The sequence below is a fragment of the Ostrea edulis genome, chromosome 2 (genome assembly GCF_947568905.1).
Source record: "Ostrea edulis chromosome 2, xbOstEdul1.1, whole genome shotgun sequence".
NCBI classification, from domain to species: domain Eukaryota; kingdom Metazoa; phylum Mollusca; class Bivalvia; order Ostreida; family Ostreidae; genus Ostrea; species Ostrea edulis.
Genome location: NC_079165.1, coordinates 87,417,136 through 87,444,666, shown reverse-complemented (window position 1 = coordinate 87,444,666; position 27,531 = coordinate 87,417,136). Strand labels below are relative to the sequence as shown.

Sequence of the window (27,531 nt, the reverse complement as noted above, 5' to 3'; positions counted from 1 at the left end):
GAAACGAAAGTTATAGACGAGGATAAAATGGTAGATTCTGAAATTTAGAATAAAAATTCAATTTTTCAGCTATTGTGAAATAGTAGCTACGTTGAAATTGAATGGGTGTCATCTAAGACAAGTTCATTAGTTCTCTTGAATTTGAAATTTGTATGAAAAAATGAAAACACACCCGTGAGTAGTGTACTTTAAACTACTCATCCAAAGAGGCTAATCTTTTGTAGAAGTGAACCTTCACATTTTGCGGAAAAAACTAGCACACAGAGGTGAAAATGTAACTCTCGTGCAATGGTGATAACGTAGTTCTATACGTAATATATACATGTGTGAAGTAATTAAGGTATAAGAAAATATTTTCTGTATCTCTTTTGAAATGAGAAAAGCAGTTGGTCATGCTATCAAATCTCTTGACACCGAATTACGTTGTAGTGGATTTAAGCATTACCCAAATAACAGGAAGAATGTCTTATGATTGATAGTGAATTGCACAATTCTACCACACTGATCGTAAACATGGATGGAATCTGATAGTGCATAAATTTCAGTGAAACGTTTGTTACCTTAATCTGTATAAGTTTTGTTATAAAAGATAAGTATAGATGTTGCTAAATGCACAGCTATAGAATGAAATATAACTTTTCCCGATGTGTACATATTCTTAACATGCAAGCTACTTCTTTTAGTTTATCAGGTGTCTCAATGTTTTGGACAATAACAGCACTTGTTCCATTCATTGTCTATTCTAAAGCAGGTAGTGCTGGCCAATCAGAAAGACTTCCCAAAGCACGGCGTTTTTCAAGATCCGCATGATGTGTGGATAGTTTTCATTTCTACGGTAGCCAATCTCCAGAAGGACAAGTTCATTTCCCCCAGCATTATAGCTAGAGTAACAATTTTTATGATTATATGTGTAACAGTAAATCCAAGATGTTATATCAATTAAAGGTTCCAACAACGTCTGCTGGAAAATCCATACTAATTTGGACGTTTTCAAATATCCTACTTCATATTTTCTAAATTCAGAGGAAGCTGATAGATGGATGGACAGTTAGAGGGAGATCCGTGTTGTACATTAAACAATTGTGTCTGCTGAATGGTTCAACACTTTACTTTGCTGGAAGTTAGCGAACCGGGACGCGGCATCGTTGAATTTTACAACTTGTAGCGACGGAGGTCACCATCGATTCATGAACGTGTCTTTTTTTATTGTGTATTGGTATTTAGAAATATTTCTATCAATGCATATATTAGTTTTACGTAAGTATATAAGTGTACAAGCATCATATACTCCATTGTTGGAACTTGCAGAGGAGTCATCTCTCGATGATTTTTTTTTCAAAATCATCTTTCGTTCATTAAATATTATCCTCTATAACAATTTCCACTAAAATAATCATTTACTAAGAAAGTACATATAGATCAATCTGATAATGATTTATTTTCACTCAAATACAATACACAGTTAATATTTTCGTTTTATTAGCAAACAAAATATTACAGCTATTGTCAATTGTTTAACTGTATCGAATGGAGAAATATATTTTGTATTGTTTAAACAGCCGTAAAAAATGTCCTCTTCATCCAATTATGCTACTAGCTGAAAATAGATTAATGCAATGTGTAGTTGGAGTTTTGGGTGTTTGCACTAAACCTTCAGATTATGTCTTTGCGTCGTGTATAATCAGCATAATAAATCAAGAACAAATACAGATCTTTTAAGGAAACTGAATCGCAAATATTGAAATACATGCTTCAGACTGCAGACAGGTTAATGAATATTGTGAGACTGGGCTAAATAATTTTCTTTCCATTAATAATTCTTAAATTCTAGTATAAACTCTTGCACACCAATTTCATCGCCCCTGCTGTCTTCATCTATCCTACCATCGCCGTCGTAATCTGTAACATGTTTGTTCATTCGTTAGCCTTCTCTTTAAAATTGCTAGCATTGACGACATCCTCGATACCATTATTACTGAAAAGATAATGTATTTAAATTTACAACAAATATTTCTACAATGATTAAAAAACACATACGACTTAACACTTAACTGTTCGTTATCTTCACCTTTCCCATTACATTGTTCGAGGAAAAAAACAACAACAATCTGTAAGATTCCACCTGGATTGCGTCAAATTACGACGTAAAACAGACAACACAAGTCATTATCTTTCAATATCATTTGTAAATTTAACGCCACCCTTTTCTCACTTTATCATCCCTGATGCTGGAAGTCACTTACAGAAGATGTTCAGTTCGTTTCTGTATTCCCACGTGGTCGCCAGTTAACCATTTGCCTTGTACGCGTTCTGTGTCCCATACAAGGCATGAAAATGCCGTCCATTCCCTGATCATGATATTTAACTTCAGTGTTGTCTTGACTGGATACCAACCAGAAAAGATATCCAACGGCTTTCTCAGGAATTTGTAGAGTGACAAACCCCACGCTCGAACGGATAGTAATATCTCGGTCAGATGGTCACGTAAACTTTTTTTTATTCCCGCTGATGACACCTTCCGGATTATTAGAAATGACGTGACTTCCGGTGAGATAGTCAACAGAAGTAATTTCAAAGGTATGATATGCATTCATGATGATATTAAGCCACTGGTTTTTATAATAGGTATGTCCCGTGGGGATCCAAGTTAGAATAGTCTTCCCCAGTATGCCTTGCTTGTCGTGAGAGGCGACTAAATAGGACGGTCCTTCGGATGAGACCGCATAAACCGAGGCCCCGTGTCATAGCAGGTGTAGCACGATAAAAATCCCTCCCTGCTTAAAGTCCGTAAGCACCGAGCATAGGCTTAAATTTTGCAGCCCTTCACCGGCAATGGTGACGTCTCTATATGAGTGAAAAATTCTCAATATGGACATTAAACAGTACACAATCAATCAATTAATTTATAATAGGTGCTCTATCTTTAAGTGATGCTGATATTCTCATGATTTTGAAGTTTAATGGCGACACGAGTGTTGTTTTGGTAGCAATAACGGCAAAGACACAATAGTAATATGATGGCGCATAAGATATGGTGTAATATTCTGACCCTAGGACGTCAGTAGGCAGAGCCAGGTATCCATCGTCCGAATGAACTTCTCTGTTAACCCCGTACACAACTATTTCCTCATCTGCCGTTATCTCTATAGCCTTGTGAGACATCTCAGTGTGATCTAACCGGAAGTCAGGGTTGACTGCTAGTCGATGTACCACTTCACAGGTAACCACAAAACGTTGGTTGACGTGGAGTTTGGAAGTACGGGATGAGGTCATGTGCACATGAACTGATGTGTTGCTGGCCGTGGTGATGGAATTCGCAGGACTGATATCTGGACGCTAAGTGAAGTTGTCTAGGAAAGGAATGAGGAAGCGTGTCCCTCTGCTATCTAGGACACGTAAATAAAATCCAACAGCGTATGTACTGACAGTCATTTTATCGTACAAATATACATACTCTCTATCTACCGTTAACTAAAAGTTGCTTCAGCCATTTTTCCACCAATTGCAGTACAATAATATCTATGTACGTGAGATTATTACCCTACGAGTTTAAAGAAATCCATGTGTTTTTAAGATCACACACAATATCAACAATGCATCAGATGTCCAGACGTTAGTTAGATATAATTAAAAGTTTTAAAGCGTTAACATTTGTAAGATTGGATTTGGCATACTTTAATCTATGTGTTAACTAACGATGCGTCCTACTACTCGACATGTAGCCTAAGCACAGGGTAACTAGATATTCTTTAGGGATGCCCAAAGATTTTACCAATTCTTCATAAAAATCGACTCGATACAATCAGTGGATATATGACGAAGACATGAAGGACAATAATTTCGGATGCATGATAAAAGAGATCCTGTGTATAAAATAATTGTAGAAAAAGATAATAATGTTGAATCGTGGTTTAAGACACGTAACTGAGAATTTACTGTAGTAGTTTATGTAGTTCGGAATTTACGTAATATTTCAAATATCAGAAAGTGGACCCATCTTACAGTGTGTCAGGGGGAGAAAGATGAGCACTTTCCACAGTAAATTGACTAAATTCATGACTGGAATAAGTACATTACGTGTATTTACAATGATGTCAATGTTAGATAAAATGGCGTTATCGAGTAGGTCATCACTGTGTAGGTGTGTACTTTTGTTTGAGGAATTTGTAGTTGATATAGTACACAATGGTCATGATTAAATTTTGATTTCTTATTCCTAATAACAATCTGTAGGATGATGATTATGATGCATGTCTGTTTTGTCAACTTGGCAATTGTAAAAATGATTCTAGTGCATTAGTATATGAGATCATTTTGTAACGGTATTGAACAAAATGGTTGAAAGAAGCCCAGGTCCAGGAAAGGAGCATAATGTATCTTTTATCAAGAAAAGCAAATCCTGGTATGCATCATCAATTCTTGATTATACTTTAGTCACATATCAACCTGTTGCCGTACGGTAATATCTATGTACGGTGAATTACCCTACAATGTTAGTGAAACCCTTAGAATTTTTAACTACACATGAAACATCTACAGTGCATCAGGACCCAGAGGCACAGACGTTAGTTTGAAATATAACTAATAGTCTCGGAGCGAGACCGGTTGTGGTAGCTCAGTGGTACAGCGTTCGCTTCGTAACCGGGAGGTCGTGAGTGCGAGCCATGTTTACATCAAATTTAAGATGTAAACATAGTAACGATTTCTCCGTCGCCAAAACGCTCGGTATTTAGAAGTTCATGGGAATCTCGTTTTTTTCGGATATGACCTAACAAACGGAGGTCCCGTGTCGCGACAGGCGTTGGCACGTTAAGGAACCCTCACTACTACAGCGGTAAATGCTAATCATAGGTCTAAATTTGTGGTACTTCACTTGTATAACTCTAACGTCTTAATATGAGTGAAAAATTCTCGACGGGACGTGAAACAACTTTTGTACGACAGGATTCGGAATACTTCCAACTCTGTGTTAACTAAAGACACCATTCGGCATGTAGTCTACGGTGCACAGAATAACTAGGTATTCTTTGGGAATCTTCACCAATTCTACGTCAATATCGGGCCGATACAAGGCCCATCATTGGGTTTATGACGAGGACATTAAGGACAATAATTTCGGATGTATTATAAAAGATGTGTATAAAATCATTGTAGAGAAAGATGTGTTTGTGAAACACAAATGCCCCCGATAATGGCCAATTCCGAAGATGGCCAAGGTCACAAGGGCAAATATCTTGGTACCAGTAGAAATATCTTGTCAAATTAAATGCTCATGTACAATGTGAAAGCTCTAATATTTACCATTTAGAAGTTGTGACCAATGTAAAAAAATTTATTAAAAGTAGGTCAAATGTCAAGGTCAAAAGGATTAATACCAACGGAAAGGTCTTGTAACAAGGAATACTCATGTGAAATATCAAAGCTCTATCACTTATTGTTCAAAAGTTATTAGCAAGGTTAAAGTTTTCAAAAAGTAGGTCAAACTCCAAGGTCAAGGTCACGGGAAAAAAAATGTTGGTACCCATGGAAAGGTCTTGTCACAAGGAATACTCATGTGAAATATCAAAGCTTTATCACTTACTGTTCATAAGTTATTTGCAAGGTTAAAGTTTCAGACAGAATGGACAAAAACAATATGTCCCCCGATCTTCGATCTCGGGGGCATAAAAAGACAATTAAGTTGAATTGAGGTTTAAAAGATGTAACTGTATATTTTTCTCTTGACACTCTACTACTGTAGTTGTGCCTGTGCTTCAGAATTTACGTAATATTTCAAATATCACGGCGCTTCGACGGAAAACTTGAGGTAGGAATAACATATCATGTGTACTTATACGTATTCACAATTATGTCAATGCCAAATAAGATGGCACAGTCAGAAGGGTCATCACTGAGTCGGAGGGCACTTTTGTTGAAGAAATTCGTAGTTTATGTTGTACAAAATGTTGATGATTAAATTTCGATCTGTTATTCCTAACATGGATTCGTAGTAGTTAGATGTGAGGTTGACGAATATCATACATGTCTTTTAATTAACAATTGCAATAATTATTTTAGCGCATTTTAAAATAAATGAGAGCATGAACAAAATGGTTGAAAGAAGCCGATGTCCAGGAAAGGAGCAGAATGTATTTGCATTAAGCAAAGAGGAACCCTGGTATGCATAATCAATGCTGATTATACTTCAGGTCGTTTATCCACCGATTACAGTTCAGTAATATTTATGTATGGCTGATTACCCTACCATGTTAGCGAAACCCTTTGTTTGTTTTTTTTATTACACAGGCAAATTTCAAAATGCATTAGGACCCAGATGCACAGACAATAGCTAGATATAACTATACGTTAACTTTTGTCCGAGACCGGTCGCGGTAGCTCATAGTTTAGTTAATCTAGCAAATCACTTCAAAGTAATTGCAATTGAAACAGACTCGATGGAATTTAATAAACAAAAGTGTGGTTAACAACATAAAAAAAAATCGGACAATGGGAAATATTTCAAATTTAGACTTAAATGTTTTAGTAAACCATCGATATTTTGTGGTGTTTACGGCACGCCGTACACGTAAAGGGGAGTAACTTAACCGTGACAGTCATCGGAATAAAGTTATACACGACGATCTAAAGTGCATGTAATAAAGAACGCGATTAAACAGATTAACAATTGTATTAAAAGGTGATTTTAAGACCTTCTATATACATACAATATTGCTCAGCATCTCATATTCTTTGCCGACTTCCATTCCCGGGGAACTTTCGCGAACAAAGCTTCAAAATATTGTTTGACCCTTTACTGAATTAATTTTAATTATGAAACACAATATTTATGTCACTGGGAGAGCGTTCGCTTCGTAACCAGAAGGTTGTGAGTTCGAGCCCAGTTCGTGCCATATCCACATCAAATCTAAGATGTAAACATTGGTAGCGATTACAACTTCGCCAAGCGCTCGGTACATGTATTTTAAAGTGCATGGGAATCGCGGGTCTTTTGGATATGACCTAAGAAACGGAGATCCCATGTCGCGACAGGTGTTGGCACGTTAAAGAACATTCACGGCTACAGCCCTGAGCGCTCAGCGTAGGTCTAAATTTGTGGTACTTCATTTTTACAACTGGTAACATCTTAATATAGTGGTGTCGATGGCCTACTGGTTAGGCTGTCAGACTCTCGATCGAAAGGTCGTGGGTTCCGAGTCCTGGCAGCGGCAGGACCGACGTTGTGTCCTTGGGAAAGGCACTTTACATGAATTTCCTCACTCTACCCAAGTGTAAAAGGGGACCTGGCTACAGACAGTGAAAGATATTGTTAGAATGTTAGTGCTCTAACACCTGTAATGGCAGCTTACACTGTATGAAGCTGAGAAAGTTCTAGATTGATATAAGGTCTGCCAAGGTAATAATGTATTGTAAAGCCCTTTGAACAGCTGGAAAAAGCGCTATGTAAAACCAATTATTATTATTATTAACAAGAGGTACTGTGAGCAATGCTCACTAAGAAAAGCCCCCGCTTACCCCAATATCCCAAAGGGTGTTGTTAATAGGCATAAATGACCTCTTTCCTAAGTGTAAAAATATAGTATGCCTTTGTAGAAGAAAATGGAAGATATAGTCCGAACACAAATCCATGGTATAAACCTATAATTTTGACCTTGAGATCAAAGGTCATGGTCATAAAGAGGTCATGAATGTACATGACACATAGTCTCATGGTGATACACCCATGTCTTATGGTATGACTATGTCAAAACTCTATAATCAATTTTGACCTTGAGGTCAAAGTTCAATGTCATATAGAGGTAATGAAGGTACCTGACACATCGTCTCATGGTGATACACTCATGTGTCAAATATGGTATGCCTATGTCAAAGAACAAAGAAGTCATGGCCCTGACACGAATCCATTGTAAAAACCTTCAATTTTGACCTTGAGGTCAAGGTCATATGGAGGTCATGAAGGTACATGACACATCGTCTCATGGTGATACACTCATGTGTCAGATATAGTATGCCTATGTCAAAGAACAAAGAAGTTATGGCCCTGACACGAATCCATTGTAAAAAAACCTTTTAATTTTGACCTTAAGGTCAAGGTCATATAGAGGTCATGAAGGTACCCGACACATCGTCTCATGGTGATCCACCTGTGTGTCAAATATGGTATGCCTATGTCAAAGAACAAAGAAGTTATGGCTCGGACACGAATCTGGAGACGGGCAGACGGACAGAGTGATTCCTATATACCCCCCCCCCCCCCCAGAACTTCGTTCGGGGGTATAATAATGTGAATGAAAAAATAAAATCTTGATGGGACGTAAAACAAAGACTATTTGATTCGGAATACTTTCAACTCTGTGTTAACTGAAGATACGATTCGGCATGTAGCCTACGGTGCACAGGATAGCTAGATATTCTTTAGGAATGCCGACTTTTCCGTAAAATTCGGGCCGATACGAGGCCCATCATTGGGTTTATGACAAGGACAGTAAGGACATTAATTGCAGATGTATGATAAAAGATGTGTATAAAATCATTGTAGAAAAAGACAATTAAGTTGAATTGAGGTTTAAAGGATGTAACTGTATAATTTTCTATTTACACTTTACTACTGTAGTAGTGCCTGTGCTTCAGAATTTACGTAATATTTCAGATATCACAAACAGATTCATCTTACAGTGTGCCAGGGGAAGAAGTGTGAATACCCTTGACGTACAATTGATGGCAGGAATGATACAATCATATTGTTACAAGAGAAGATGGCACTATCAGAAGGGTCACCACTGCGTAGGAGTCCACTGGTTTTGCAGGAATTCATTGTTTATCTGATACAATATGTTTTTGATTTTAAAATTCTGATTTGTTATTCGTAGTTGTAAGACGGACAACATACATGGTTTTTAATCAACAGTTGCAATCATGATTTTAGCGCATTGATAAATGAGATCATTTTGTAACAGTATTCCAGGAAAGGAGCACAAGGTATCTTTGATTAAGGAAAGAGGGACCCTGGTATGAATCATCAATGCTTGATTATACACCGGTTGCCGTTCGGGTATATATATGTACGAGAAATGACCTACAATGTTAGTGAAACCCTTTGGGTTTTTTTTAACTATACACGCAACATCTACAATGCATCAGAACCCAGATACACAGACGTTATTTAGATAAGTTTCAGAGCGTTAACTTTTGGGTGAGACCGATCGGAAGCTCTGTGGTAGAACCCTCGTTTCATAACTGGGAGGTCGTGAATTCGAGCCCAGTTCGGGCCATGTCCACACGAAATCTAAGATGTAAACATGGGTAGAATTGCTCCTTCGTCAAACGCTTGGTATTTAAAAGTGCATAGAAATCTCGTTTCTTTCGAATTTGACCTTAGAAACGGAGGTACCGTGTCGTTGGCACTATGAAGAACCCGATACAAGATAAGATTGCACTATCAGAAAGGTCAACTCTGTGTTCGAGTGTACTTCTACTTCAGGAATTGGTAGTTTATTTAGTACAAAAGGTTGATGATTAAATTCTGATTTGTTATTCCTAACATATATCCATAGTAGAAAGATGTCAGAAAGACGAATCTCCTACATGTCTTTAAATTGGCAATTAATAATAATGATTTTAGCGCATTCCCCCTTTATAACGACATTAGCACATTGATGAATTAGAGCATTTTGAAACCTGATGTATTCATCTTCTAAGAATAACACATGCATGTAATTAGTCATTAGTAGTAAACATAAATTTGCATAACAAGGTTAACACGAAAAGCGCTAGAATATAATTACTGCTAAAATAAAGAAGCTGAAAATGTTTCTTGTTTTTGAAAACGCTCTTCATGGAATAACAAATCATTTAAGTTCAATCCCCATAGCAACCAGTATTAGAAAAAAAAAATGGTGAAAAAAAGAAAACAAATCCAAGAAAGGAGAACACAGCACTTCTGGGTTAAGGAAAGAAGACCCCTGTTATACAACGCAAATCTTAATTCCATTATAAATGTGTAAAACGACACTTTCGGAAATGTCAGTCGTTTGTTTTTCATTAAGTGTATGTGAAAAAGTGTACAATTAACGATTTTACATTCTATAACAGGTGTCCATCCACTACACATTTAAAGAATTTGTTTTGGTTTTTATATCTTAATTGATTATTGTGATGTTCGTTTATATGTGGAGCCATCTCAGCTGAATAATGATGCATTATACTTAACATTACCAGGAGTGCGTAGAATCCAGGAAAAGAAACCATGTCTACGAAATTCGCATTGTGTGTGCATGTTTAATGTTCCATTTGAGAATTACTTCTTCACTCATGTTTATATCGGTATGTCATCTGCTACAGGTTGAAGTACCACAAATTTTGACTTACATATGACACATACAGTCGTACATGTATCAGTGATGAATCTTTATCGTGCCAATGCTTACCTTGACACGGGGCCTCCATTTGTAGGGTCATAGACGCATGAATTTCAGTTCAAATCACTGGTCCCTTATTACATCACGTAGAACAATTCATGCTTCAAGAAAATTTTGCCTTCAAAGTTTTAAGCTATTTCGTTATATTCTCTGGAAATGCAGGGCTGTTACATTGTAGCACAAGAAAGATCTGCTCTAATACCCATGAAAGAGTAAAGATCACGAAAAGTAATCATTTCCATCTATAAACCCTAAAAGGAATACAAAATTGAGAGTAGGGCAAACAAGTACCCCCGGAAACACCTGAGGTGGGATCACGTGCCTAGAAGGAGTAAGTCCCCGGAGGACCGTTAACACCCGCCGTGAGCCCTACATCTTGCTCAGGTAAACGGAGTAATCCGTAGTCAAAATCAGTATGTAAAGAACGGTCTAACTACTGGTATGAAACACGTCAGACAGCATTCGACCTTTGGCTGAAAATTATAAACAACAAAGGAAAGTTTTATGATATTTATTTTTATAATATGGATTTATTTTTTTCTTCCAATAACAGCTGAAAATAAATAAAAAGACAAAATGTTTTACTGTCAAACAACGACAAGGAAAATTAAATAATATCATCTTGATAACAACACCCTAATGTTTGCTTACATAGGTATAAAAATGTTTTTCGTGAAATACCATTCCTTGGTAAAATATTAGTAAATCGCAATATTCGTACTAAGTCTTATTGCATTTATGCTTCAACTTGTCATACATGCAAGTTTCAATTTGTAAAGGATATACATTTACTGAGAATTGATGTTGTCCGAAAAGATTTAGCTGGGTCGCTCATTTAAAGAATTTAGATCACTCGTAGCATCTGAAAAGAGTCTGATTGAATGTATCAATGCAAGTAATATGCATAAAAGTTACATCATTGCAGAATATTCAGGTTACATGCACTAGAAATTGAACCTGCAAGCAAAACATTAGATTGATCACTCATCTGGAAAATATAAGTTAGATACAACATCTGAATCAGGCTTCATATTGCACAGCCTTAAATGTAAACATCTTGTAAGTTTCGTTGTTTTAGAACACATGGTTACTTAGTATTGGACCCGCCCTTAAACATCTAACTCGGGCACCTGGAAAGTATAGAGCAATTACTAAAACCAACCCCTATTGCACATCTGTAAGCTAAACACATTTATATTATTAATACAAAGTTACAATAGAAAATGATTAGGGATTTCGCAGACATAGCATTCATTAGGCTGAAGTAGAGCTAGATAATGTCCGATTTTATATTCTACTCACTTAAGGGTGTCCCGCTGCAGTCTTCGTCTATCTTGCCATCATTATCGTTATCTGAAGGATTTTTAAAAAAAGATTTCAACTATTGCTTCACTATCTACGTATTATACAGTACACCGCAAGTGAGATTTCAAATTCAACACAATGTCAGTGTGTCAATATTATTAAAATCAGATGTTAGATCCGCTCGCATACATGTACTTGCATAGCTAAGATGACCCTCTATGGGTGGTTGTTGGATGCTATGGATGAGAGCTAGCCTAACATCTAATTCTGATTAAATTGCGTACAAGTGATATAACAAATTTAACACCATGAGGTGAATTATTTCAGTGTATACTAAACCTTGTCCATCACAGTCCTCCTCATCCACCTCGCCGTCACAGTCGTTGTCGATTTCGTCACCTGGAGCCATCATCCTGGCCTGACATCCCTTCATTAACATATGATCTTCATTAGAATAAAAACTGATCATTTGTCAAGGATACCAAGTTTAACATGCATGACAACCCTTTTCTAACAAAACAAGAGCTATGTAACAAACTTGTGATGAGATTGATTGATTGTATCTTGTTCCACGTCCCTCTCGAGAATTTTCCACTCATATGGAGACGTCACCAATATCGGAGAACAGCTTCAAATTTAGGCCTATGCTCGACGCTTACGACCATTGAGCAGTGAGGGTTCTTTAGCGTGCCACACCTGCTGTAACACGGGACATAAGTTTTTAAGGTAATATCCGATGACTTGTGACATTCACACCTGATGCCGAGCGTTTGTCGATGGAACTGTCCTTACGTGTTTCAACGACTTAGCTCTCTCGCGGCCGATATTCGAACCCCGAACGTTTGCATGCGGCGGTAACTTGTAATGAGAAAACACCAAACCACTAAATCAATTGCCTCCGATTCTCACATATTTCATTTGAGCCGTTCCTAGGAAAACGACAATTATTTTGTCCAACAATGTTTTAAAACGATTTACCTCTATGACAAGCCCTTTTACTATTTATTCGAAAAATAAGATATCTCTTTAGATTAAAGAGATATCTCTTATTTCAAAGAGATATGTCTTTACAATGAGATATATCTCTTAATCTTAAGAGATATCTCTCTAAATAAGAGATATCTCTTTCACTTAGAGAGATATCTCTTTCACTTAGAGAGATATCTCTTTTACTTTTAGAGATATCTCTTACACTTAAAGAGATATCTCTTTCACTTTAAGAGATATCTCTTTTACTTTGAGAGATATCTCCTTCACTTAAAGAGACATCTCTCTAAGAATTCCTAGAGAGATATCTCTCAAAGTATAAGAGATATCTCTTTAATCGTTGAAAAAGATATATCTCTCAAAGAGAAAGAGATATCTCTTTCCAATATTTTTATTAGTTTGAATACTTAAGTAATTCTCCCTAAAACGGAAGCCCGCCAAAACAAATCTTACAATGATGGCTGGGGTGTTGCTAAAACGCGGAACGGATAATGGAACGGAAGACGGAACGGAAAATATATTATGCAATAATGTTATGAGCAGGTCAACATTTTGCAAATTCAAAGAGCTTATTTTGAATAAGGAATGCAGAAATTACATAGAGAACAGGAAGTCATCCTCAGAATCCACCATTTCATATTGATACCTCATACTAATGCATCATTATGTTCGTACATTTACCAATATCCTGCGGAGTCGTGTTGAAACTGAAGAGATAGAACAGGAAAGAAAGATTGAAACAAAACCAATGTTAACTAGGGTGAAGTTTACGACCAGTAGTAAGAGGAATTAACAGATTTATTTCATAATATATGAAATAGCTAACACAGAATTTATGCTTGAATGGAATTAAAAGTCATCTCATTATTAATCCAAATGTTAAGCTATACACGTATTTAGTTTAAAAATTAACTGCCAGTTGTCCTCCCTATTTAGGATTGGAGTGTTGCGGTTACTAATTCTCCTGTTAGTTAAAAAATGATAAATCAAACAAAAAATGTTTAACTTGTTGACTAAATAAGATAATGAATTATTATTGTTTTATACAAATCACACTCCTTGTTGTAAGTACACACATACAAGGTATTATGTGTAAATACGTGTACATGTGCGTTAATGACGTTTTTTTTTTGCCACCGTGGGGGGGGGGGGGTATAAACCACGTGTGTTCTTTTCATTCTCTACCCATAGGTGTCACTGCTCGCTAACACCCCTGTCATTGCCGAAATTTCGAAATTCTTGTAAAATGCCTTGTAAATTCTTATACTAACGTTTAACTAAATTCGATTAATCAATTTCTGATGCAAAATTTTAAGATAAAGTTGTTTTATCGCTTGTAAACAATTCCCAAATTGTTGATTTTAATCAAAATGACCCCCCCCCTCCGATTTTTACCGTTATCTTATCTACATTAATCATTCTAATTCTTAAATTCCATTTCGTTTTCCGTTCCGCGTTTTAGCAACACCCTGATGGCTGCAATCCCGTGGGAAGATTTTGCCTTTTACTGCATGTGAAATGTATACATTTACAGGTAACAAAAAACAAAGACAATAAATTGATGAAATATGCGAGCTAGACTAGATTTCGCCTCTCGTTAACTTGACAATGTTACCCCATTCACCTCTTCAACCTTTCTCGCCATTTGTACACTAGAAGTATTTTGCTTGGTTAAAAAGTAAGGTTACATCATTTCAATGACAATGCAACAGGGAGAAGTCATTATGATCACCGGGGGGAAAATCTAAAGAGATATCTCTTTAAATTAAAGATATATCTCTTTTTGAAAATTTAAAGAGATATCTCTCTAACTTAGAGATATCTCTTTTTACATCGATAGAGAGATATCTCTTTACGCTAGAGATATATCTCTTCCTCAATGAGAGATATCTCTCTACCTTTGAGAGATATCCCTCAAAGAGAAAGAGATATCTCCCAAGCGTAAAGAGATATCTCATTTGTGTAAAGAGATATCTCTTTAAACAAAAGAGATATCTCTTTTGTTTAAAGAGATATCTCTTTTGCTTAAAGAAACATCTCCCTAGCTTAAAAAGATATCTCTCTAACTTACAGAGATATCTCTTTAACCAATAAAGATATCTCTCTTATTTAAAGAGATATCTTATTTTACGAATAAATAGTAAAAGGGCTTGCCATATACCTCAAAAGAAATTAAAAGAAAAAACTGCGACGTCATTTTTGCATATTTGTGAAGAATGACTTCATGATTACCAAATACCATTTAGTTGTTATCTTTGATTAACTGTAATATCTTACCGACAAACAATATTCCTCTAATATATTGTGGGGATGTTTTCTATAATTCATATTTTAGCCCCTAAATTATTCAAGGGCCATTTTTACGCGGAACGCTCATTTATACATTCGAACTTTGTGACCTTAAATCGCTCAAACCATATCAGGGAAATCTCACTGCAATATCCTAACTGAATTCAACGTAATTTATCTACGAGTATCTGTATTTTAACTGAGGCTCAGACAAACAAGTTTTCTATCCACAAAAACCATCATGACTGAAAAAGAAATTCCGCTCTCAAGACTCGTGTCCTTGCCTACTAGTCTCTCTAAATGATGAGGTTTCTACATCCTTTCCATGTCTTTGACCTTATGACTTAAATAGTAAGAGTGATCAACCTTTGGATTGATTGATTGTATATTGTTTAACAGCCCTCGAGAGAAGTTTTCACTCAGCTGGAGGCGTCACCATTGCCTGTGAAGGGCTGCAAAATTTAGGCCTTTACTCGTCGCTTACGGCCTTTGAGCAGAGTGGGATTTTTATCGTGCCACACCTGCTGTGACACGGGGCATCGGCTTTTGCGGTCTCATCCGAAGGACCGCCCCATATAGTCGCCTCTTACGACAAGCAAGGGGGTACTGATGACTTGAGGATTCATTATTTTGAGTACCCGGTATATACTTACTGAATTGACAGGTTGTGTCAGCAATCCAATTGGGAAGCCATATGACTCGATTGCCGCTTTACCGAATATGATTCCGCCAATGACCGTGTTCGGGTTGCTGTGCGTAACGCTGTGAGTCCCAACAGAGATATGGACGTATCCTGCCGCTAGATTAGTGCCTGGGATATGTACGTAAGTCTGGTTTTGTGGCAGTGGTTTTCCGTCCAGAATTATTCCTCCCGTCTGCCGGGAGTCCACCACAAACATGAAGTAGTTTTGATACTGACCCTGGGAGTATTCCGGCGTAGCGAAAGTATAATCTGCTGCGTATTGTTCTATGGGAGGAATCATGATTAGGCAGGGGTCTGCTAGATCCATCCATGCTTTATTTTCTGTCATTGAGAATTGATACACAGCAATGGGATGATCTGACACCACATGGGAGAACAATTTAGAGCTGTACATCTTTTGGACATAGTCCCCAGCGTGGCGCATTACGAAGTGGTCCGTGAAAGGTTTACCATCAATAACTCCGTTAACGTCGACATTTGTATTATCTTCACTGGCGACAAATCTGAAGATGTCGCCAACTCCCCTATCCGGGATCGGTACTGTAGCAAAATTCTTACCCCAAGCTTGGACGGGCAACAACATTTCTGAGAGGTGATCACGTGATTTTCCAGTGTCACCCACAGAAGTCTTCTTGTTTCCGCTGATAACACCTACTTCTTTACTGGATATGATGTGAGTCCCCGTTAAATCTCCGACGGAGTTGATCTGAAGTGTACTAAAACGATTGAGAGTCACGTTGATCCACTGGTTTTGGTGGTAAGTGTGACCTCTAAAATTGACAGAAATGTTTGGATGATTGGCCAGTTTGATGTGGACATGAGTATGATCATGAACACCGATAACAGCGAATTCACAATAAAGGAAAGACGGAGAGTAGGATATGGTGTAATATTCCTTCCCCAGGACGTCTGTGGGTAGTGCCAAGTATGCATCGTCTGACCAAACCTCCCTATTTACTCCATAAACCACCACCTCCTCATCTGCCGAGATCAATATCCCCTTGGTGCTCAGTTCAGTTTGGCTCAACCGGAAATTTGGATCCACCTGAACCCGATGAACCGTTCCGCGTGTAATGGTAAAGTGCTCATTTATGTTTGGATTATGGGAACCCGGTGACGTCACATTGACGTGTACAATCTTGGTGCTAGGAGTGGTGATGAAGATCTCAGGCTTAATGTCGGTGTGCTGCAGTATCTTGTTTTCCATGAACGTTAGTATGAAGTGTTTCCCTTTACTATCCAATGCTCCTGAAAATATGCAGTTGATTTGAAATGAGTATAATTTTGTTTGTATGTGACCCTTTATGTTGATATAAAGAAAGCAATTTATTGATCGCAATGTGTTTTTTTCAAATACATTTACTTGTGGCATGTTTTACACAAAAGGAGATTCTGATATCCTATGTAGGATCGACTGTTTTCAGACCTATTTACTGCATGTTTACAGTAGTTTGTGAACAAGCTTTGTTTCTCCAATTGACAATAAAGAACACCGTAATTCGGACGTACTTTCTAATCAAACGTGTTTTGACAGCATAAGAATAGAAATATAGAGTAAAACCTGTACTTTAGAAGATATTATCGTTTACATATTACCCGAAACATAGATTGAAAATAGAGATTCCAATATCCTTCATCTGACCGAAATCGACAGCTTGAAACCCTGCTTGCTGCTTATTATATTAAAAAGTTGTTGAACATCAAAATTCGTATCCTTAATATAGTACAAAGGACATGTAACCTGGGCTTCGTATTTTCAGGATAGATGCCTACTTCTGTAGCCTAACAGAAAAAATCAGTAAGCTCGAGGAACATATCACCCAGACATAGACGTACAACCACATAGTAGAGCTACGAAACATGTTGTTATGGCACCCCAATGCACCGTTAAACTGTGCTGCGGGATATAGGTTTGATGCAGGAGTTTCACATTAATCACCAACGCAGATACAAAATAGCTTACCGTGGATAAGGGGAATCAACACCAAACCAATGATCACAATATTGTTCGTCATGTCTGCACAAAGTAGATAATGGATAATGGTGCTGTCTCATTCTGGGGCCTTATATAGATAACGACCATAATTAGGTAACATGCTATGACGCTACAGTTAATTCATGCGACATTATTCTAGAAGATTTTGATCTTGCTTTCCAACCATGTACCATGTTTAGTATACTGAATGGTGTGCATGAAAAGTGAAGATAGCGAACATTGATCAATCTCATAAGTCGTATAAAGAATACAAAGTTCACGGCATGGAAACACGGATCTCGGGACGAAGAAGGGGTAGAATCATGGATCTAGTAGAAATAAACATTTTCTATTGACCGCTCACACCCGCCATGATCCCTATATCTATAGATGGTAAACGGAGTAATATGTTGTTGAAATAGGTGTGAAAAGAATGACCTAACGCATTTACAACATTTGACTTAATGGCATATATCATTTAAAGGACACAAAAAGTCAAATACAGACTCTAAACGAGACTGTTGAACCCCTGTAAAATCAACTTATTTGTTAGTAGCCGCTTCTCTATTTAAATATTGATGATGCGTAGAACAGAACATACACAAAAGCTCTCGGGTATTGAATCAGTTGTGAGATATAAACACCATATGCAGGTGTTAATTTTACTTTTATTTACAAAACTTCTTAGATTCTCCTTACAAATGGTGATAAATCGTTGTAAAAACAATTGATAAACATACAACATGTCGGACGAATCCGCAATATTTCATGTAACAAATTTCATCCCGTCCTTCCTTTATTTCTCTGGAAAATTAAAGATAACAGACGATCATTTACAATTTTTCTTTCTCGCCAGACACGTAAGTTTTCACTGAAAAAAAGCCTAGCGGATTTTAACAAATGCTATGAGAATCTGTGTCACAAGAATTGTGCTTATTACTATAGAAAATCAATTACTGAAGGGAATACCGCTCTCAAAGTGAAGATTATTTAATTAATTAATTAATTAATTATTATGATTTAGTATATACAAATGTATCACAAAATATAGTATATGAAACATTAACATGATATAACTACTTTAAACCCGACCCTGGGGTTGCGAAATTCACAATCAAATTTAGTACATCCTTTTCAGTTTTTCCTAAATATGTATTTAGTTTTCGTACCATATAAGCAAACTTCAAGAAGGATTTCAAATGATAAAGAAAATATTATCACTACAATAATTTTGTCTTCACCATGGAACCAAACCCTTAACCCCTAGGATCATAAAATACAATTTTTTCAAAAGACTTCCTATTCCTTCTAAATATCTACGAGGGCGAGTCAATAAGTAACAAACCTATCTCATTTTCGATTGACCGAGACGGTCACGATTTTCATGCTTTGTTTCAATACATGTTTTATACCTTGGTACAAAATTGCACGCGAATGAAGTCATTCTTTGATAATATATTGAATGTCAAACATGGCTAGTCATGCAAAGGCATGGTATTCATCTAACGTTGAGTACCGTACTGCTATAATTCGGTACTTCTATTTAAAAGGTAAAGCAGGCAAGGAAATACACGGCGAGTTAGCTGATGTTTATGGGTCTTCTGCACCATCTTATGCTCAGGTTAAATTCAAACGCGGTAGAACCACCGACGAAGAAATGTGTAAGAAAGTTCGGGATCTGGTATACTCTGATAGGCGAATTCAGGTGAATGAAATAGCGCAGGCATTAGGCATTTCACATTGTAGCGTTTTCACAATTTGACATGATCGTTTTGGTATGCGCAAGCTAACAGCCCGTTGGGTTCTCAAATCCCTTAGCGATGAGCAAATGGCAACCAGAGCATTAGTATGAAAGACGAAAATAACAAACAGTGACCAATCTCCTGTAAGCAATACAAAATATAGAGTTGGGCAAACACGGACCCCTGGATATACCAGAGGTGGGGTCAGGTGCTTAGGATGAGTAAACATACCCTGTCGACCGGTGACACCCGCCTTAAGCCCTATATCTTGATCAGGTAAACGGAGTTATCCATAATCAAAATCAGTATGCCAAGAACGGCCTAACAATCGGCATCAAACACGTCAGACAGCAGTTGACCCAATGATAGGTTTTATTGGCAAACTAGATCGTTATAACGACCATAGAATTTGCGAAATGCTGATTTTAAACGAGACTGCTGGAACCATTGCACCATCAACTTGTTTGTCAGTAGCCTGCTTCGATTTGAAAACTGACCATACACAGAACAAGCTCATGCGTATCGAATCAGTTGAGAGATGTAAACACCTTATTCAGGTGATAATGGAATATTGCTACCTAAATCTTGAGTTGTTGGTTTGCCGTTGATATCAACTTTCAATAAAATAAGCAGAAGTGGACGACTCTGTGGTGTCTTTTATTTCGAATTCACTGGGATATATTAAATCGACATATGAATGAAAGTTATTATTGTTAATAGATAATACATCGTCGATATATCTAAATGTTGAATTGAAGGCCACAGCAAGAGATTTTTTTCTTCTCACTTAAAACGTTTTTGAATAAATTCTGCTTCATAGGAATATAAATAACAGGTCTGCTACATTGTAGCAAAGGAGCATGATTCGTGCCCATGGGAATTCCAACAGACTGTTGGAAGACCTGATCACCAAAGACCACGATGATATTGTCAATGAGGAACTCCAGCATATTTTTTATTTCAACTTCAGAGTATTTGTGCGTGGAATGAGAGTGGCGTTTAACAAAGTAATAATTTTGATGACTGATCTCTAGATAGGAATATTTGCAGTTTCCATTTTTGTTGAAGAAACAGCTGTCTATGCTGTCAAAAAGTCTGGTCTTTAATTTATAGTGAGAAATGGTCGTGTAAAGTGTTGAAAAGTCATACGTTTTGATGTTCTTGAATTGAGAAAAGTTTTACGATTTCAAATTTACTAAAACTTCTTTAGAATCCACATTTGATTTACAACACGTCTGGCATATGTAGTCGGAAAGTACGTATTATTCGGTATGAAGTTTCTCCTTCACAGCTGTTGATATTTTTTTGAGTAGCAAAGATGGGGGATATCAGAAAATATTTTCTATAAGTTTATTGAGAAGTGAAAAGGAGTTGGTCATATTAAATCTCTTACCATCGAAGAGCGTTATAGTGGATTTAAGCACTATCCAAGTAACAGGAAGACCGTCTTATAGCTGACAGGGAACACTTTCTCGTATCTAAATCGCTAAGGTATGGTTTTGAAATTTGAAAATTGACATTGGATTGTTTTGTTAGATTCGGACGTTTAAATAATTAAATCATAACACGCAATTATTTATTTTTCAACGAAAGCTAAAGATAATTTCTGAAGTAAGTTGCAAATATGAATAAACTGAATTCAACAAATAAATACCTATCTGTACATATTTTTGAACTGGTGTAGTTGATAATATATGGTGCCTCAATGTTTTTAGGACCTTTGAAATAAGTGACTTCACTTCATCATTTCAACTATATCAACTTTACCAGTAATGACGTATCCGGATGTACTATAGTTCATGTTCTCTAACTTTACCGGAAGCCGGTGGACGGAAGTCGTCAACAAAGTATGGGGACATCGTTAGAGGGAGACATATGTTTCACGTAAAACAGTCATATTTGTTGAATGATTTACACTTTACTTCGCTGGAAGTCAGATGAATGGGTCGTTGAGTTATACAACTTCTACCAACCGACGTCACAATCGAATCATTTCTGGGTTTTTTGTGTATTAGTATTTATAGATACTTTCTTAGATATACCTATTGATTTCACTATATATAAAATTGTAATTAGGAAAACGGTTTTAGTTTTTATTACACGACTAATTAGACAAGCAACACCTATTGTGGGAAATTGCAGGAGTCACCTCTCGATGATTCAGAAGATATATTTTCAAAACGATCTTCCATACATTGGGGGGTTTCCTTTGAAAATTTCCATGAAAAGTTACTTATTTCCAAAGGAAGTACATATAGATCAATCTGATAATGATTTATTTTCACACTGTCAAACACAATACAGTTCATACGAGTATTTTCGTGAAATTTGCAAAAAACAAAAATTATTGGCAGCGTTTTCATTGCATCAAATACAGTTACATATTTCATATTGTTTGAAAAGAAGTAAAAATGTCCTCTTCATCCAATTTTACTACTAGCTGAAAATAGATTAATTCAATATGTAAGTTCACGTTATGGGTTTTCGCACTAAACCTTCGGATTGCGTCTTTGCGTCATGTATAATCAGCAAAACCAATCAAGAACATATACAGAAAATGAACCGGAAATATCATTGACTTATCTTTTTCAGACTGAACACAGATTATTTAATATTGTGAGATAGGGCTATCTAATTTTTCTTTCCATTAAGAATTCCTGAATTCTAGCATGATCAACTCTTCCTTACTAATCTCATCACCCCTGCAGTCTTCATCTATTCCACCATCGCCGTCGTTATCTGTAACAGACATGTTCATTGGTTAGTTTCCTATTCAAAACTACAGGAACACCACTATTGCGTTTCATTGCTAGCAGTGACGAAATCTTTGAAAACTTTATCACTTTAAATTATAATCATCATCATGATAATGTGCTTAAACTTACAACAGAAATTTCTACTTAGGTTACATTTCCTCACGTATTGAATACAATACATAGCACACCCCTATTACTTTAACCAAGAGAAAACAATATCTGAAACCCCACATTGATTGATTGCTTCAGTTTGTTATGTCCAACAGAAAACACAATTCTGAGAGAGCACACAAGCTCGGTTACTCTAATTAGGTCACACTCTATTACCTTTTCCGTCGCAGTCCTCTTCATCTACCGTCCCATCACAATCATTGTCGATTTCATCCCCTCTTATCATCCGTGGAGCGTCACATCCCTTCATTATAAAGATCAGAGAGAATAATCATCAATAAAACATAGCAAGAATATGGGTTCGTTAAAATTCAATTACATATTACTGGTGTTCCTTTCTTGGTGCAATGGTTACTTTGCTTCTAAACGTCATGCGAGTTGAAGTGATATATTCTTTGTCACCTGATTGATTAGATCAAATGTGAAATAGTTATGTAGAAAGCCTCACAAAATTGATAGATGCCACCAATAATCCGATGGGAAATCCATAAGATTCCAGATAGGCTTTGCCGAATAGGATCCCCCCTATGGTGATGTTAGGGTTGATATGGGTGACGGTGTGAGTCCCTACGGTAATATTGATATACCCTCCCACCAGATGGGTTCCAGGTATGTGTATGTATTTCTGTTTGTGGGGCAATCGATGTCCGTCAAGTAGTAGACCACCTTTGTGTTTGGCGTCAATGACAAACATGAAGTAGTTTTGATACTGTCCTAAGGAATATTTGGGAGTAGTGAAGGTATAGTTTGTCGCGTATTGCTCAATGGGTGGGACAGTAATCAAGGAAGGGTCAGCGATTTCGTACGTCGTCTGGGTCAATGAGAATTCGTACAGGGCAATTGGTTTACTGGCGACCACGTGGGAATATAGAAACGAACTGTACATCTTCTGTACGTGACTTCCAGCATGGGGGATGATAAAATGATCAGAGAAAATGGTGCCGTTAATTTTACCAGTGATATTGACTTCAGTGTTGTCTTGACTGGCCACGAACTGGAAAAGATCTCCAACGGTTCTCTCAGGAATTGGTACAGTGACAAATTTTTGCCCCACGCTCTAACGGGTAGTAACATCTCAGTCAAATGATCACACGAAGTTCCAATATTACCAGTACCAACTATTGTTTGTTTTATTCCCACTGATGACACCTACAGGATGATAAGAAATTACGTAACTTCCGGTTAGATCTCCAACAGAACTAATCTGAAAGGTGTCATTTGCATTCATGGTGACATTGATCCACTGGTTTTTATAATAGGTTTGATTTCTGTAAGTAACGCTGACATTTTCATGATTTGGGAGCTTATAGGCGACACGAGTGTTGTTTTGGTACCAATAACGGCAAAGACACAATAGTAATATGATGGAGCATAAGATATGGTGTAATATTCTAACCCAATGACGTCAGTAGGCAGAGCAAGGTAGACATTGTCCGAATGGACTTCTCTGTTAACCCCGTACACAACTATTTCCTCATCTGCCGTTATCTCTATAGCCTTATGAGACATATCCGTGTGATCTAACCGGAAGTCAGGGCTGACCACTAGTCGATGTACCACTCCACGGGTAATCACAAAAAGTTCGTTGACGTGGGGTTTAGAAGTACCGGGTGAAGTCACGTGGACATGAACCGGTTTGTTGCTGGCCGTGGTAATGAATACCTCAGGACTGATATGTGGAAGCCTAATGGCTCGATTGTCCAGGAAAGCAATGAGGAAGTGTGTCCCTCTGTTATCTGGGGCACCTGGAATCCAACAAGATATACTGATAGTCGTTCTATCGTACGATAGTATATAATTTCTATCTAATGTTACTGAAATTTCCTTGATTATTCGTCAGTCATTTATCCATTGCTTGCAGTTCGCTAATATCTATGTACGACAGATTATCCTACGATGTTATAGAAATCCTTGGACTTTCTTAACAAAACACAATATTTAAAATATACTAGCGGAAAAAAGAAACTGTGCATTATTTAATATATGAAAAAATAATTAAAAAAATAACAATGAACAAATTTTATTTTTTGTAATACTGTTAACAAATGATTGGTTGTAACATTTCATAGTCCATTAATGTTAACGTCAAATAACGTCAATTTCAGCACACTCGAAAGACACTGGTATTCGAACTTGAATTAACAGTTAATAACGCGTGTGACCACCATTTGCATTCGCGCATGCTTGACAACGGCGCCTCATTGATGCCACTAAAGTGTTCAGAAATGCTTGAGAGATGTTGTTCCTGATGTTGGTTAAAGCCTGGCCTAAATCAGCCAATGTGACTTGCTGATTTGGTGAACGGCGTAGACGTCGTTCCATTTCATCCCAGACGTGCTCGATTGGCGGTAAATCGGGGGAAACAGCTGACCAAGGCAAGACATCGACATTCTGTTGCACAAAAAAGCCCCTGACTACAAGTGCAACATGTGGCCTTGCGTTGTCTTGCTGCAGAGTAATGTGATTTTGCTGACTCTGTATGAAGGGTATCACATGGCGCTGAAAAATGTCGTCTCGATTGCGTACGCCGGTGAGATTTTCATTGACAATTTGTAGAGGGGTCCTTCCACGTGCTGTTATTCCACCCCACACTATAACGCTACATCCACCGAATTGTCGACGTTGCACAACACAAGCGTCCTGGTACCGCTCCCCAACGCGACGATATACTCTACATTGGCCGTCACTGCTATCCAAATGAAATCTGGATTCATCAGTGAACAGAATATTGGCCAAGTCCTGTATTCTGAATCGCAGATGTCGTCTGCACCACGCTAGTCTAGCGATACGATGACGTTGAAATAGTATTGGGCGTACTGCTGGACGTTTTGGTTTGATGTGCCCGCACAGACGATTACGCACAATTCTTGGACTGATTGGTCGAAGTCCAGGAATACTACGAGCAGTCAAACTTGCTGTCTGGAAACGATTTCTCAGGTACACAAGTCTAATGTGGTTGTCCTGTCGACGCGACGTCACACGAGAACGCCCAGAACGTGGTCGATCCCGAGTGTTACCTGATTGTTGGAAACGTCTCCATATTGACTGGTTGGTGTTCCGATGAACTCCAAAGTGTCTTGCTACAATATTTTGTGCTATTCCAGCTTGAAGCATCCCAACAACACGATTACGTTGGTTTTCGCTGAGTCGTGGCGTGACAGAAGGGTAAAGTTTGTCAAAACTAAAATGCTTTCCTTAAGAATAGTGTCCAAACAAACCGTTTACACTTCTTACTCCAAACAGTATTGGCCAGTAAAACTCGTGCATACGAACACTTCAATAAACAACATGTGTTCACTAACCATGAAAACGTCCGTACATCTGAATCGGATACTATCCTATATTGTTCAAAAACATCAACTTTATCGATTGTTTAGATTTTATAAATATAAACAATAAATATAGCAAATTATACTAAATTTGATAATGCACAGTTTCTTTTTTCTGCTAGTATATATAATCGTACTTCTATGTTTTGGAGCAGTATCAGTCAGATTAATTTACTATTGCTATTTACAACTCGTAAAATTAATTCCTTATACAGTTTTTAAAAACATATTTCTAGTAATTGTACTTTCTGGCATTGTTGTATTTGACTCAATTTTAAACCTAAGGAAAACTATTTGCACATTACGCATTCAGTTTTGAAAGACATGAAATATAAACACCGCTCTTGTGATTTTTCAAACTGCCCCGGTCGATTTTCACACCTTCTATAAGAAGTCAAAACAGTCAATTTCAAATTTTTGGATTAATAGACCTCAGTAGTTGTAAAAATAAATTCTTGGAATTTACATAGAATATAGCAGCGTTAGCAGTACACAGGTGGGTCTTTGCATTATCCAGACAGTTCCGATAAACAATTTTAATGAATCTATTTTTATTGAAAAACGAATTGTGTTCAAACAAGTGTAACAAAATAAAATATTCCTATATAGGTAAACAAAACCAACACATACGGAGATATGTATCATATCTTTAGCGTGTTCAAATTGCTTCTAGAGCTACCAATGTATCGGATTTTGCTTCGTCTAGTGGTTTTAAAATCATTATTTTTATTATTTTTATAATACTTTTTCAAACAAGCACTTGGATAAAGACGTAGATAAACTGCGAGAAAATGGTTCTATCGAAGCTACGCACTGTTACATATAGGCCTATGGCATATGCTTTCTGTTCTGCTCTCAAATTCAATACATACTCGCACCAACTGACCTTCACTTTGTAACAACATATAGGCAAAACTTGTGCTCGCAGATTCCACCAACTGGTAGTTTTAAAAAAGAAATTTAAAGATAAAAGATAATTGAACTTTCAATTATGAATAATAAAATATGATATTTCCCAACTTTGAATTGAATTATAATGCTTTCCTTTTTTAAACGAACGCGTACGTAACAACAACAGTAGGCTACGCCGCGGTCCCACTTCCCAAGTAACAACCTGTAGATTAATAACAAATAATGATTAATAAAATTGCTCAAATAAAATAATTTAAAAGTATTGTGATATTTAGTATAAATATGATAATTTTCATTATTATTTTTTTTCCGAAATGCACCAGTAACAGTAGGCCTAGTTGTCAATGATACGTAATCGTTGACAAAAAGACGATCGGCTAAAAGATATAAGACTTGGGGAATTTGTCAAAATCGAAATAAATGTTATCCATAGTAAATTAATTAGGCCTCTAAAATCCGAGTTTTTAAAAATATCTAACACTACTTGTACAACAACTTGATCGACGAAGGTTGCAGATGACATCACTATACCACGTGACTACCTATCTAATTAACTAGGCTTTTTGAAATCAGGGCTTAGATTTAAGTCCGTATTGTGGCTAATTATCGCAATACTTCAGCAAACGAACTATTACAATTAATTTCTATAAGCATAAGGAAGACAAAATGCATATAATTTTGTATACTTTGAAAACACGAGATGTGCATTTAATGTTGTACAAAATGTTATGGTTTTAGCGCGGTTTTCCTTCATAAAGGCACTAGTGCATTAATAAATTAGAGCATTTTGTAACTCTATTTAAAATTTTTTTGTTATGCAATCCTTTGTCTTTTTAGGCTTTTATATACAAGAAAGTCCACTTGTAGTGAAAAGTTTACCTGTAGGTGTCCAATAAATTGACAATTGCTGTCCATTATTTTTAAGAATGGACAGATTCTACTAGGGG

The 27,531-nt window shown here is 36.9% G+C and overlaps 1 protein-coding gene, 1 long non-coding RNA gene and 1 pseudogene across 2 annotated transcripts; 1 reads left to right on the top strand and 2 right to left on the bottom strand.

Moving 5' to 3' along the window:
- Nucleotides 1–3,090: 3,090 nt before the first annotated feature.
- Nucleotides 3,091–8,904, top strand: LOC125678363 (uncharacterized). Its single transcript, XR_007371473.2, has 2 exons — nt 3,091–3,414; nt 8,648–8,904. It is a non-coding gene; the product is annotated as an uncharacterized LOC125678363 (long non-coding RNA).
- Nucleotides 8,905–10,910: 2,006 nt separating this feature from the next.
- On the bottom strand, nt 10,911–17,757 carry LOC125678355 (uncharacterized). The gene is made up of 5 exons (XM_048916778.2): nt 17,663–17,757; nt 15,650–16,947; nt 12,060–12,147; nt 11,718–11,768; nt 10,911–10,968 (listed from the first exon to the last, which is right to left on the bottom strand). The coding sequence occupies exons 1-5, from the start codon at nt 17,712–17,714 to the stop codon at nt 10,946–10,948; spliced, it is 1,512 nt and encodes a 503-aa protein (XP_048772735.1). The 5' UTR covers nt 17,715–17,757; the 3' UTR covers nt 10,911–10,945.
- Nucleotides 17,758–22,063: 4,306 nt separating this feature from the next.
- Nucleotides 22,064–25,648, bottom strand: LOC125680111 (IgGFc-binding protein-like; annotated as a pseudogene).
- Between the last annotated feature and the right edge of the window lie 1,883 nt (nt 25,649–27,531).